The 13,815-nt window shown below is 44.1% G+C and overlaps 1 protein-coding gene across 7 annotated transcripts in view; it reads left to right on the top strand.

Moving 5' to 3' along the window:
• The first annotated feature begins 529 nt into the window (after window positions 1-529).
• Window positions 530-13,815, top strand: part of PHC3 (polyhomeotic homolog 3) — a 49,189-nt gene continuing 35,903 nt past the window's right edge. For 3 of the 7 annotated variants that reach the window (XM_053390518.1, XM_053390522.1, XM_053390523.1), the window contains exons 1-6: window positions 531-718; window positions 4,778-4,928; window positions 5,447-5,605; window positions 6,659-6,736; window positions 7,665-7,823; window positions 10,573-10,671. In XM_053390518.1, the coding sequence (XP_053246493.1) occupies window positions 4,800-4,928; window positions 5,447-5,605; window positions 6,659-6,736; window positions 7,665-7,823; window positions 10,573-10,671 (624 nt within the window). In that variant the 5' untranslated portion in view covers window positions 531-718; window positions 4,778-4,799. Of the gene's footprint in view, window positions 719-4,777; window positions 4,929-5,446; window positions 5,606-6,620; window positions 6,737-7,664; window positions 7,824-10,572; window positions 10,672-13,815 lie in introns of those variants that run through there. The other 4 variants (XM_053390519.1, XM_053390520.1, XM_053390521.1 and 1 more) reach the window with 4 other exon arrangements.

The raw sequence follows: 13,815 nt of genomic DNA, 5'->3' as shown, positions 1-13,815 counted from the left end.
TCAGCCCCACTCACCTCACAGAGTGTTTGTTGTGGGGGAGGAAGGGAAAGGAGAATGTTAGCCGCTTTGAGACTCCTTTGGGTAGTGATCAAGCAGGATATCAAATCCAAACTCTTCTTCTTCTTCTTCTTCTTCTTCTTCTTCTTCTTCTTCTTCTTCTTCTCAGCCCACAACCTGCATACTAGTTTTTAAAAGCTTCTACCATTTTCCCTTGCACACTGCAACCCTGCACCCGCTTACCTGAAATCAATAGGACATACCTCCGAGTAGACATGTACAGCGTTCGCTGTTAGACATCCCTTTCCCTAAACTAAACAAAAAAACACACCTCCGAATGCTTTTGCCTCCCCGCAACCTGCACCGCCGCCTTACACAACTGTATACCCAGCATATGTCTACACAAAGAGACTCGCGCTTCAAAAGCGACGGCCGAAGCGGCGCTGAAAGAAGCCTGGCGCGACTCATCCCTACGCCGCGACCTTTTGACGCGAGCCGAGTCCGGCCGAGGGGCGCATGCGCGGTACCTCCCTGTGAGGGAGGCGAGAACATGGCGGAAGCGGTGTGAAGGGTCTGTACGCCAAGCGGGCGCGTCTTCTCGCGGGCGGGCGGCGCTGTGCGCGGGGAAAGGAGAGGCCTGCTGAGGGGCTGCTGCTGCGCGGCGACTGCTGGCTCCGGGGCCCGCGGGTGGCGGCCGCAGCCTCCCCTTGGGCTTTGTCAGGTAGGGAATGGGGAAGGTCCTGGGCCCAGACACCGGTTTCTCCTGGCGCTGGCAGCGAAGACCGAGGGCTGCCTCGACTGGACGACCCCTGGAGTGCCCTGGCCCAGCCGAAGGGCGGGAGGGGAGCGGGAGGCTGGGCCCTGCTGGCTGGCTGGAAGCTGGTGCTCCCTTCGGTTCTATATCCATCTATTTGTATATCTATCCGTGTCTACGCATTTTCCTGCGGCGTGTGTTAGTGGTTAGGGCAGAGCGGCTTCTCCCTCTGCAAAATGGATAAAAGACTCTTGGCAGGTGGAAATCCAACAGGTGCGGATTGCACCAAGCTCGGCCCCTTTTGCTCTGGGGAAAAGCTGCCGCTGTTGGGATAGCTCAGTCGGTAGAACATAAGGGTCTTGGGTTCGGGTCCCACTTTGGGCAAAATATTCTTGCATTGCAGGAGGTTGGACTAGGTATCGGAGTCCCTTCCAGCTCTGTGATTCTGCAGGCTGTGCGTTTTTATTTATTTAAATTATTCACGTCCCACCCCCAATCATCCCAAGCGACATGCGGGAGGTGCTGGTGTCCTGACGGAGCCACGAAACAGGAAGTCTCTTAACTTGACTCTTGCCTTTTCCATGAACTCGCAGTAGGTGGCCGCTCTTATCTGGGCCACCCCACCTGCTATGTGGGGGTATAATAATACTGACAGCGTTTGGTTTGTTTTTTTTTGCATGGGTTAGCACTTAATTATGCACGTGGAGTGCTTTGAACACTTGAAAGTGCTATCCAAATGTTAAGTTTTGTTACCTTCAACAAGATAAAACCGTATTTGGAAAATAATAAAACAAATATGCATCAAAAAGTTTAATTCACCATTAAACATAATTATTGCTGTGTACAAACAAGCAGCAGCCAAATTCCACTAGGCCCCTCCAGAATGAGAGGAGAGCGGCTTTTGACTTTGTTAGGGAGACCATTCCACAGCCTTGAGACAATTGCAGAAAAAATGGTCGCACTCTTTGAAGGTGATGTTTTCATCTTGTATACAATATGTCTTGCATTCCCATATTTATCAGAAGGTATGCTACAGACCTCCTGAGCCAACTGTAGCTTCTGAGTCAGCTTCAACCCTAACCCACATAAAACAAAATTGTGGAACAGTGCTCTGAAAACAAGTCAGAGCCTGATAATACACTTTTGTGTCCTGATCCAAAGGTACCCCTCTGGTCGGCTGGAGAGATTACCAGCCCATCTATCACAGGCATAACACATCCCTTTTTAGAGCAGTAAGATTACCCAGAAGCATCACTTCCATCTTAATCTGGATTCAGCATCAGCTTGTTTAGCCTCATTCACTCAGTTACAACCTTTGGTTATAGAGTCTCTGGAAAAACAAATGCACAAAACCCAGGTTCAAAAGGCCACAGTGTATTGCCCATCCTTCCTCAAAGGGCAGTCCTGAGATGAACACCTTTCTGAGCTCCTTGGGAAGGAGGACAAATTTATAAACAAGCTTGGACCAGTGTTTCCATATATGCTAATGCTTAATGCAAGAAGATAATGTATAGATTTTTTTTTAGATGAGCAGACTGGTAGTTGCTGGTGTGTAGAGAGTAATATATAATGTATATGTTTATAACTAGTAAGAAACAGCTTTCTTGGCTTAGTAGTATAAAATTTGAAATGTTAATAAAAGTGTAGGAATTCTGTAGTTTTCTGTTTTTCTGTATACAGGACTTAGATACCAAAGAGGTGCAAACTGGAAAATTGTGTTTTCTAGACAGAGTCGGAATTTATAAATTGGAAATCGGAATTTTCAGCTATATTTAATAGACTATGCTAGCCAGCAGGTCCCATCAGAGTGATTGGCTCGTGCTGCTTGGTATCCTTTTATGAACAGTTAGGGTTGCTGCTCATGTTATACCTCTTACTTTTCAAGTATATACCCGTATTTTTCGCCCCATGGAACGCACCGGCCCATAGGACGCACCAAGTTTTTTGGGGGGAAAATAAAGGGGGGGGAATTATTTCCCCCCCAGGCGCTTGTGGGGCCGGCAGCAGGGAGACGCACTGTGCCTCCCAGCTGTCCCCGGAGCTTGCAGGGCAGGCAGCGGGGAGAAGCGCTCTTCTCCCCACCGCCCACCTGCAGACCAGGTCCGGGGACAGTGGGAAGACGCGCTGCGCCTCCCAGCTGTCCCCAGAGCTTGCGGGGCAGGCAGCGGGGAGAAGCACGCGTCTCCCCACCATCAGCCTCCAAACCACATCGGGAGACAGCGGGTTGGCGGCATTCCGCCTCCCCGCTGTCCCCCGGCCTTGTGGGGCTGGCGCTGCGGCTCTCCTGAAGCCTGGAGAGCGAGAGGGGTCGGTGCACACCAACCCCTCTCGCTCTCCAGGCTTCAGCGAAAGCCTGCATTCGCCCCATAGGACGCACACACATTTCCCCTTCATTTTTGGAGGGGGAAAAGTGCGTCCTATAGGGCGAAAAATACGGTACTTAAATCTGTAGTGTGGATACATCAGACAGGTAGTTTAGAATACACGTATGATACAGGCACATCTGTCAGCTTGGATTAACTGGAGCTCCTGGTTGGGTGTACATTCTGAGGTGTATCTGAGTTACTCGCTGAGTTATGTGTTAAATGATCTATATTCTTTCACATGGTGTATTGCACAGGTGTGCCAGCACCAAAGGCACTCTTGCACTCATGCAGCACACAGACATACTTGCCACACATACAGCACTAACAGCATTCACCATATATGCAAGTACACAGTACTGTCCATTTCACAGCACACTACACACATTCTCTCTCTCTCTCTCTCTCTCTCTCTCTCTCTCTCTCACACACACACACACACACACACACTCATCCCCATCATAGTGCTAGATTGAAAGGAGAAATTTAAATGTCTCCTCTAAATCCAGCACTACAATGGGGTGATTCATCCAGCATATGCAAGTTAATAGCAGTATCTGCTTTATCATATTTTCCCCTCTAAGGCAATATGATTTTTTAAAAGGTCAATCCATATCAAAGAATGTATTGCATTAACCAAAGGCCATAACAATTTCATTACAGTTTGCCAAACTGCAAATCATAACATACAGCATATAACAGTTGCATAATGCAATGCATCAGTGATTTAAAGAAAGGAAGTAAGAATTCTTAAGTATCATCTGCTGGCTCATACTAAGCTTAACTTCCATTAGACCTCTGAAGCTCCAGTGCAATTTATTGCAATATTGTCTACCTCTCTTTTTCCAATCTTTCTTTCAGCCAGAGCAGAAAGCGCCTCTTTATGTGTCACAGATCTGTTAGTGTCATACAAAAGAAAGCAAACCATTTCTGCCATAGGAAGCCTGCTTCCATGAATTAGCAAAGGTTTCAGGAATTGATATCTTGGATCCTGATATAAAGGGCAGATTAACAACCTTATTGTAGTGGCTATCCAAGACTGCTGTGAGCATCACTTCATATCGGAGCTCCATAAAGGCATTTCTTAAGACAGCAGGCATGAATTTGGTGAAATAAAATGCTCTTAAATGCTCCATCTTCAGAAATTGGAACCATGGCGAGAATCTAGAATTCCCAATCAAGTGCAAATCCCTTCTGGATTTTTTAAAAAAGGTTTTGAGGTAGTCTAGGCTCAGAAGAACTGGAATAGTTCTTTATTTGTTACTTTTTGGGTGTACAGTGCAAATTAATAAGGCAACTTCACTTTGTTTCTTTAATATTATGACTCTGAAATATACTTACTCAGTAATTACTAGTTTGAATAGCTTACTCTGGTAACACCCTCTCTCAGTCTTCAAATGGGTGCGATTTCCTTCCTGAAGTAATAGCCACAGCAGTCTTTTGAGGCAAGCCATTTTCTTGTTCTGCAAATGCAGAGCTGCAAGTGAGCGATTGCAACTTGCATTCTTGGATGACCCACGATTTGAACTTGCATTTCCCAGGGCAATGCCCAGCACACTTTCTTATTCGAATCACACCAGCTTCTGTGTTCCTCTCTGGTTTCCAAACACTAGGATGTTGCTTACCTTGAGCCGTTGGTTCTTCTTTTGTTTTTCCTTACCAGGTGGAAGAATAATTTCACAGCTATGGAGAATGAACCGAGCACAACAACATGTTCTACATGCACAACCACTATCACCACCACATCCTCCCCTTCCCGTACTCAGCCACCTCAGATATCTGTCTATAGTGGTGCAGATCGACATGCCGTGCAGGTATTTTGTAGTTGACAATAATAATAAAAAAATACGGATGATTCAAAAGCACCGACAAGCAATGGTAATTTCTGTATATCTGGTGGGGAACTGGATCTGGCTGGCAATCCAGATCTTTATTTCTCCAACCTGTTGCAGATTCGACAGGTGGGCGAGACCTCAGATGATGGTTTTGCCCCACACTTGCAGAGTCCCTTTCAATGTGGTCCACGAGATGGTGCTTTGAAAGGGGCTTCCAGAAGCTGACAGTCAACTAAGCCTCTTTCAAAGTGTGGGGGGGCAGGGAGTGAAGGAGGGGAAGTCCTTTTGTGGGAGAAGAAATCTGCTTTTTCGGTAACATCCATAAAGTAATTTATAGCAGTTGTACTGTATTACTGGTCACCGTTGAGTTGATATATGCTAATTTTAAATGCATCCTGTATATCTGACCAGCCACAGGTTCTTGAATGGTTTAATGTGCTAGCATCAGCGCGTTTTCTATTTCTGTCCCAGTGATGATGTTACTTTAAAATCCACAGGTTATTCAGCAGGCCTTGCATCGTCCGCCAAGCTCAGCAGCGCAGTATCTTCAGCAGATGTATGCAGCTCAGCAGCAGCATCTCATGTTACAAACAGCTGCTTTGCAACAACAGCATTTAAGTAGCACCCAGTTCCAGAGCCTGGCCAGTGTCCCACAGGTGAGATTGAAACAGAAAATACAGCAACCATCTGGGAATTAAGCTTAAAGTGCCACAAAATGCCTTATCAGAATACTGCTTTCGTCTTAATGACAGTTTTTGACAGATTTTCTTTTTACCCCATGTTTTTTAATCATCAGCGAGAGCTTCAGTTCACAATTTTACCTGGCAGCATGAGGGTCAGCTAGGGAAAAGGGACAGTGTTCTCTCCTTCTAGATCATCATACCGCCAACCAATACCATGTTGTTGGATCCAAGGGGATATGTTTTTAAAAAGACTTTTCAACTTTGCAATTTTGAGTTGTAAAGAGGGTATCTGGAGCAGAAGACCAAGCTAGTTCAGCAGCTACTTCAAAATAATCAAATTAATATTTGCAAGATCATTTTAACTATGTGACTGGTCAGTTTTTAATCAGAGATGTATATTTAATGCGCCAATTTTAGCCTTGTATCACATTCTAGGTTGTGACATTCCCATGAATCATGGGTCTCTAACCTTTCTGGGCCTTTGTGAGCATTTGGAAGTGTTGTTGCTCCTCCCACAAAATGGCTGCCATGGGGCGTAGCCCTGCACAAAATTGTAAGAGTCATCAAATTGTGTAATTGGAAGAGGCCACGAGGGTCATCTAGTTCAAACCCCTGCAGTGCAGGAATCTTTTGCCCGACCTGGGGCTCAAGCCTACAACCCTGAAATTAAGCGTCTTGTGCTCTTGAAGTTTGACCTAATAACAACAACTAGATCCTCTTTTGAATTTGTGTGACTTTTAAATAGGACCTGCCCCATCATCAAACTAAAGCTTTCATTGGGGTCTCTAGACAGCACAGTGAAAATAACAGATCTGGCACTTGGCAGTCTCTTAAAAAGTAGAGAGTTGGCTGCAGGGTTAAAGAGACTGCAGGCCACAGAGAAAACCATTGTGGGTTTCATGTGGGCATAGGACTGCCTAGCAAATGCCATTGAGCCTAGATGTTCAATGTATCATATTCAACATTATTTAAATACTTTTTATTGCAGTGTAAATGACACATTTGACAGATGTGCTTGCTATTTAGGCAAACCTGTCAGGTGGGAGGCAGTGCGCATCCCCCAATGGCAGTGTCACTCAGCAGTCAAGTATGTCGGAGACATCGGTAAGTAGCGAAACAAAGTGCTTTCTTTTAACCCAGCTTAAGTTACCATGTCGGTTCTCGGAAAGTTAGGAATGCAGCTGTGTGATCACATTTACATGCAAATAGCTGGAGGAGCAGAAGCTTCAATTTTAAAAATTGTCCGCAACAGAATCTCAGAGCGTTAATAGTTTGAAAAACAATAACAGACACATAAATATAAATTTGCCATTGAAGAAGCTCTATGGTGAACCCCTGACATTGTGTTTTGCAAGAATAACTTAATGTTATCCACTTGTGTAGATTTTGCCAGATCTCTTAAAACAGGAAATTTTTGCAGAATACCAATTAGAGGCTTAATCAATAATAATGTTTGAGCGTAAGTGTCCATGACTTTTACAGGTGGATAATATCAGTTACTAATAACACGTTGAGTTTAGTGTGGGCTAAATTAAGCCTTATTCTGGACATTTTAATTGCAATTTGGAAAAAGTAAAATGGCAAATCTAAGAAGGCAGATCTTCTGCAATGTGGCTGAACATTTTATTGCAATCATAATTTTAAACTCTAGTATAAAAATGAAACACCTCCTTATGATCAAGTATATCAGAAGACAAATGCAAGATCTGCTGTATCAGAATTGGTGGCTGTTTAAGTTACATATTTAAACTTAAATATTTTTCTTAACGTGTTGGCAATAGTTAAAAATTTATTGCTTTGCGCAAAGATCTTCCTGATGAACAAACAGGTGCTTAAGGATGCAACTTTGACAGATGACATAATTTTTTTCACAAACCTAGATTCTGTGGCTCAGAGTACAACTGCAAGTCCAATATATTGCCTGGCAACCCTGGGCATGTTTACTTGGAAGCAAGTTCCGCTGTTTTCTGTGGGGCTCTTTTGAAATTATGGAATGAAGGTAGTTAATAAAACAATATTTTTGCTTCCATAGATTAATCTTTCTCCTTCTCCTACACCCGCGCAGCTAATAAGCCGTTCACAGACCTCCAACAGTAGTAGCAGCAGTCTTACCCAACAGACCATGCTTCTGGGGAGCACCTCTCCTACTTTGACCGCAAGCCAGGCTCAGATGTACCTACGAGCCCAAATGGTAAGTCTTGCTAGTTTATATTTTATTATTATTTTTTGAATGGTTGCTAAGGTTTAGTTGTTCTTTTCTGTTTCGTGGCTAATGGTTCCTTGTCCCTTCCGAGTTTCCAACAGTGACTGTAATTTAGCAGTTAAGTTTTGTAATTGCATCTTGTTTAAATATCACGAGGCCACAAAGGAGCAGAATCCTGCTGAAATCTCAAGAACATTTCTGTGGGTACCGGATAATTGGTGATTTTGACATAACAGCCCTGCATACATTTCCTCAAAAAGGATATTGTAGAGTTAGAAAAGGGCAGCCAAAATGATCAAGTGGGGGAAGCAACTCCCCTATGAAGAAAGGTTGCAGTGTTTGGGATTTTTAAGTTTAGAGAAAAGACAAGTGAGAGGTGACATGATGGAGTTTATAAAATTATTCATGGTGCAGAGAAAGTGGATACAGAATTTTCCCCCTCCCCCTTCCCCTAACACTAGAATTCATGTTACAGGTAGGTTGGTCTGCCGTAGTCGAAACAAAATAAAAAAGTTCCTTCCAGTAGCACCTTAGAGACCAACTAAGTTTGTTATTGGTATGAGCTTTCATGTGCATGCAGACTTCTTCAGATACTAGAATTCATGGACATCCAATGAAGCTTAGTGTTGGAAGGTTCAGGAGAGATAAAAGAAAATACTTGTTCATGTGACACATAGTTAAACTGTAGAACTCGCTCCCACAGGTAGGCAGTGATGACCTCCAACGTAAAAGAGGATTCGACAAATTCATGGAGGGAGAGGGCAATCAGTGGTTACTAGCTAAGATGGCTATTCTCTGCTGCCACAGTTGGAGGCAGCAGTGCTGGAACCAGTACTAGTAGCTGGAAACAGCAGGAGGGGAGAGTGTCCTTGTGCTTGAATCCTTCTAGTGGGTTTCTCACAGGCGTCTGGTTGGCCTCTGTGAAAAGCTGGACTAGATGAGCCATTGGCTTCATCCAGGACGCTCTTCTTAAGTTCTTAGATATTCTTAAAGTAGAAGAATGGGCCTTTTAAATTACTCCCTCTGCTTGCAAAGTATATGTGGTCTGGTGTTTATAGTAGGGCGTTTTCAGGACGGACACAAGTGAGAGTCACTTAGCCTTGCCAGCAGTTTTGTTTTTTTAGCTGCTCTTCCTCTGTAGCTTGGTGAACATCTGGTGTAGGGTAACCCAACAAACGATGGTTAAGCAAATCCATAGTTAAGACAGCAAGCCCCGCTTGTCAAGGAAAAATTGGGGATCTCGTTTGTTCCTTTGCAGCTATGTTGCTGCTTACCCCACACTTGATTCCACATGTGATGTGAGCTGTGTGGCAGATGGAAATGGCTTGGGGAAATAGCCTCATGTGCCATATTGGGGCTTGTGCTGGGCCATATGTTCTGCACCCCTGTTCTATGTAGAAGAAAGTGCCATAGAACAGTTGGAGTATATTAAAGGAAGAACTTTTGCCTAGTCCTCCACATTGTGTGATATCATACTGTTGCATGGGCAGGAATACCCCTGATCCACTTCCTCTGTATAACTTTTTCTTAGATACTAAATGGAGTAAGCTGTTTCTCAAGTAGCATCAGGCCAGGATGTTCATCCACCAGGGCCGGTTCCATGATTGTTTATCTTTAAACCCGGTTGCTTATGAGTGAAAGATTTTTATGAGTATGAATTGGAAACCTTTGGAAATGATGTGTAAAATCATTGGCAAAGAACTGTTTAAAAAAAAAGTTTGTGCTGTTGAGCCTTTTTGATTTCTTCTTCTGATGATTCTCTTTGAGAATGATTTTAAGCATTAACGGGGGGAAATATGCTGTTCTGTTTTTGTTAAATCAATCTCTCTGATCCAGTTTGTTGTGGGGCATGACTAGAATAATTCATTTGAAGGAACAAAGAGTTGGCAAAGATGATCTGTGGGGTCAGCAAGTGTTTTGTTTTTTTGTTTGCTTGTTTTGTTAGGGGATTACCTGGTTCAGGCCTGTAATTAAAATAACTATGCTACTTTTCTTGCTAGACTTAGGATAGTGGGAAATATTTCTGAAGGGAGCACACCATCTCTTGCTGTAGACATCCCCAAGTTTGTGTTTTTTCACCTGTGGGATTTTAGAGATGTTGGCTGCAGCTTCTCACCAGTCATGTCTCAGATATATATGGAGATGCAGCACCAATGGCCCGGTTTACAGTTCCTTCTGTCATCCTCTGGTCATGGCTTTTGTGGACTTGTTGCATGTGCTTCTTCCATTCCCAGTCAAGCCTGCTGATTCCTAATGTGCCATCCCTTGAAAAGGCTTTGTGATCTCACTGGCCTCTCTGCCTCTCCTTGGAACTGGATATCACTTTGCAACTCCGCATAAATAAATTAATGCAGGGATCTGCTGGTTCTGCGTTTCTGCCTCATTTTGGAGAGAGTGAGCAAATCAGTTGTTTGCCTCCCTTTCCTCTCTGCAAAAAGCAGCTTCTGAGGAAGGAGGGATTTTCATCAGGAGCATCGCAAGTGAGTCGGAAGGGTTAAAACTCTTCCTTTCCACTGCCTGCAGTCCTGGTGCTGTTCTCTGCTTTACCCCTCCTGTGGCTGAGCTACTTGGTGAAAGGCTGGAAAGCTGCATTATTCTGGAATACTGCAGCAAATCTTTGCAGCCTTTTCTTTAAAAAAAAAAGACCTGAGAGAATTTTCTATCTAAGCTTTGGTTTGTTTGTGTGCATTCATGGTACAGTGTGTGCCTCAATTTTCTTTTTTGCTACCTTCCACAGCTGATTTTTACACCTGCTACCACTGTGGCGGCTGTCCAGTCTGACATTCCTGTTGTGTCGTCGTCCTCTTCGTTTCCCTGTCAGTCTGCGGCTACTCAGGTGAGCTCACGTGGGTTGTGTGAGCATGTGTGTGTGTGTATCCATTTCCAGATCCATTGTGAGTGGTCGGCATGCTGTTCTATTCTTTGTATCTAATGCTGCATTATTTATATACTGCTTTTCAAGCGGACCTCACAAAGGGGTTTATATAAAAGTATTAAAACTGTAAGATAAATAAAATTTAAAAACAACAACAGACAAGCTATGGGGTAGGGGGGTGTAGAAGCCTGTGAATGCTAGATCCCATTTACCTTCAGGGCAAGGTGCTTCTTGAGTTTCTCTGTACAGTGGTACCTCGGGTTACATACGCTTCAGGTTACAGACGCTTCAGGTTACAGACTCCGCTAACCCAGAAATAGTACCTCGGGTTAAGAACTTTGCTTCAGGATGAGAACAGAAATTGTGCAGCAGTGGCGCGGCGGCAGCAGGAGGCCCCATTAGCTAAAGTGGTGCTTCAGGTTAAGTACGGACCTCCAGAACGAATTAAGTACTTAATCCTAGGCACCACTGTAGTGGTAGTTGGGAGTGGGAGAGGTCTCCCCAGCTGAAACACCGAGAGCTGGATGATGTCAATTCTCCAGGGTTTTCCATCTTTCTCCTCCTCACAGAGCAAGATGACTGTTGAACCACAGCCACTATAGGGCCACTCATTCAACTGTTATCTGTATCTTTACCTTAAAACTTTGAACTGCTACAGCGACATTAGAAGGGGGGGTGGAGAGAGGGAAGATGGATGGGGGTGGGGTCGGGTGGTGGTGTTTCTATTATGTTTAATGTATGTAGAGTTTGGTGTCAGCGTTGCTTGTGTTGTTCACTTGTGTTCCTTTGGTGGTGAGAGAGGTTGGGGTTGGCCTAGGGTGTGATTGTTTGCTTGTGATTGGCTGTGGTGATCTTTGTTTTCGTGTGTGAGTGAGGTGGGCGTGTGTTTTGGATCAGGTTAGCCATATTGATTTGTATGCTGTTGGTGGATTATTGTCATTGTCCTGTTGGGCTGTGTATGTGATAAAGGGGAGCCATACCGGGGTGAAGGCGTCTTCTTCTGTTTGTCCCCGTGTCAGTTTCAGTTTATTAGTTTATTTTTCTAGTAGGGCTGTTTCCCATACTATTTGGTACCATTGGTCCATGCTTAGTCCTGACAGGTCTCTCCAGTGTCTGGTTATGGTGTTTCTGGCTGCTGAGAGCAGGTGGGTTATGAGTTCTTTGTGGTGTAAATGGGCATTGTTGTCTTGGAAGATGTTTAGTAGGGCCAATTCTGGGGTGATGTCTATTACTTGCTTAGTTATTTTACATATTTCTTGTATGGCTGTTGTCCAGAATAGTTGAATTTTGGGACACTCCCACCACATGTGGAGGTATGTGCCTGTGGAGGTGCACCCTCTCCAGCATTTTGGTGAGGTTCCTGGGTGTATTAGCGCTAGTTTCCTTGGTGTTAGGTACCACCTGTAGGTGAGTTTCAGTGTGAGTTCTTTTCTTTTCGTTGATATGGATTTAAAGGGGGGGTTAGACCACATTCTGGTCCATTGAGTGGGGTTAATCTCATAGCCTATGTCATTCTCCCATTGTTTTTTGATTGCGTCTAGGGGATTTGCGGGGTTTTGGAGTAGTATTTTGTATATTGCGGATACCGTCCCTTTACCGTTTCCCTTTGTTGTTAGGAGGAGGTTTTCGAAGGTTGTCAGGGGCCTAGTTGCTGCTGATTTTACTGTTGGGTTGTTTAAGAGGGCATGTAGTTGGTGTTGTGTTAACCAGGTCATTTGGGTGTCTTCTAGTTTGTCTTGTATTTCTTGTGTTGACAAGGGTTTATTATTTTTATAAAAGTCTATTAGGCGATATAAGCCTTCGGTTCGCCAGGTTTTTATCTGGAGGTTTTGTGCTGTGCTGCATGGTGGAATAATGGGTGGTACGCCAGGGGGATTAGTGGGGATGGGGTTGGGGATAGTTTGCCTATTTGTGTTTTCCATGCTTTGAGCATGGTCTGTGTGTACCTGTTAAGTGTTGTGGGAATTTTCTTTAGTTTGTTTGGGAGGAGTGGGTATGTTGTGGTGCAGGTGTTTTCAATTGTGTCCCTCTCTAGGTGTACCCATTGTTTTGTCTCATCTTCTAGTATATATGGGATTATATGGCGTATTTGGTTGGCATTGTAATATGCTTCTATGTTGGGGATTCCCCATCCTCCTTCTGAGGTGGGGAGGTGCAGGTATTTGGGGCTTATTCTTGGTTTTTTATGTGAGAAGATGAAAGAGTATAGTTTTCTCTGCCAACTGCGAAGTTGGGTTGAGGGGATCCAGGTTGGGAGGGTTTGGAATAGGTAGGTTAGTTTTGGGAGTGTGATCATTTTGATCATGGCTATTTTGTCTGAGAGAGTGAAATTCATGTTATTCCATCTCTTTAGGTCTTTGTTAATTTGTCACCACAGGGGCTTGTAGTTGTGGAGGTACAATTTATTGAGGTTTCTGGTTATTTGTACCCCTAGGTATCTGAACTTGGTGTGGCAAAGTTTTATTTTGGTGACCTTCATGAGTTCTTTTTGGGTGTGAGGAGGGGTGTTGAAGCACATAGCTTCTGACTTTGTAAAATTTACCTGTAGGCCCGACACTATTGCAAATGTGTTGAGTTCTCTGATTAGGGAGGTTGCTGTGCTTATGGGGTCTGGTGTTGTGACCATTAGGTCATCTGCAAAGAGCCCTAATTTATAGGTTCTGCCTTTTATTTCCACTTCCTTGATGTCTGTGGCTGCTCGGATGCGGATTGCTAGGGGTTCCAGAGCCAGGATAAATAAGAAAGGAGACAGTGGGCATCCTTGTTTCGTGCCTCTTTGGATAGCTATAGTATTAGAATACATATTGTTAGTTCTGCATTTTGCTGAGGCTTGGGAGTATATTTGTTTGAGGATTTGTAGGAAGTTGGGGCCAAATTTCATGTTAGTTAGTACTGCTAATATGTATTTCCACTCCAAGCAATCAAAGGCTTTGAGGATGTCTAGGGACATAATTGTCAATGGGAGTTTAGTTGCCTTGCTGTGTTCGATCAGGTTCAGTAGTTTCCTGATGGGGTCTGTTATATTGCGGCCAGGGACAAAGCCAGTCTGGTCTGGGGCTATTAACTTGTGTAGGAAGATTTTTAGGCGGTTGGCCAAGATTGATG

Source organism: Podarcis raffonei, chromosome 5, assembly GCF_027172205.1.
Source record: "Podarcis raffonei isolate rPodRaf1 chromosome 5, rPodRaf1.pri, whole genome shotgun sequence".
NCBI classification, from domain to species: Eukaryota; Metazoa; Chordata; class Lepidosauria; order Squamata; family Lacertidae; genus Podarcis; species Podarcis raffonei.
This window is presented reverse-complemented; position numbering and strand designations above follow the sequence as displayed.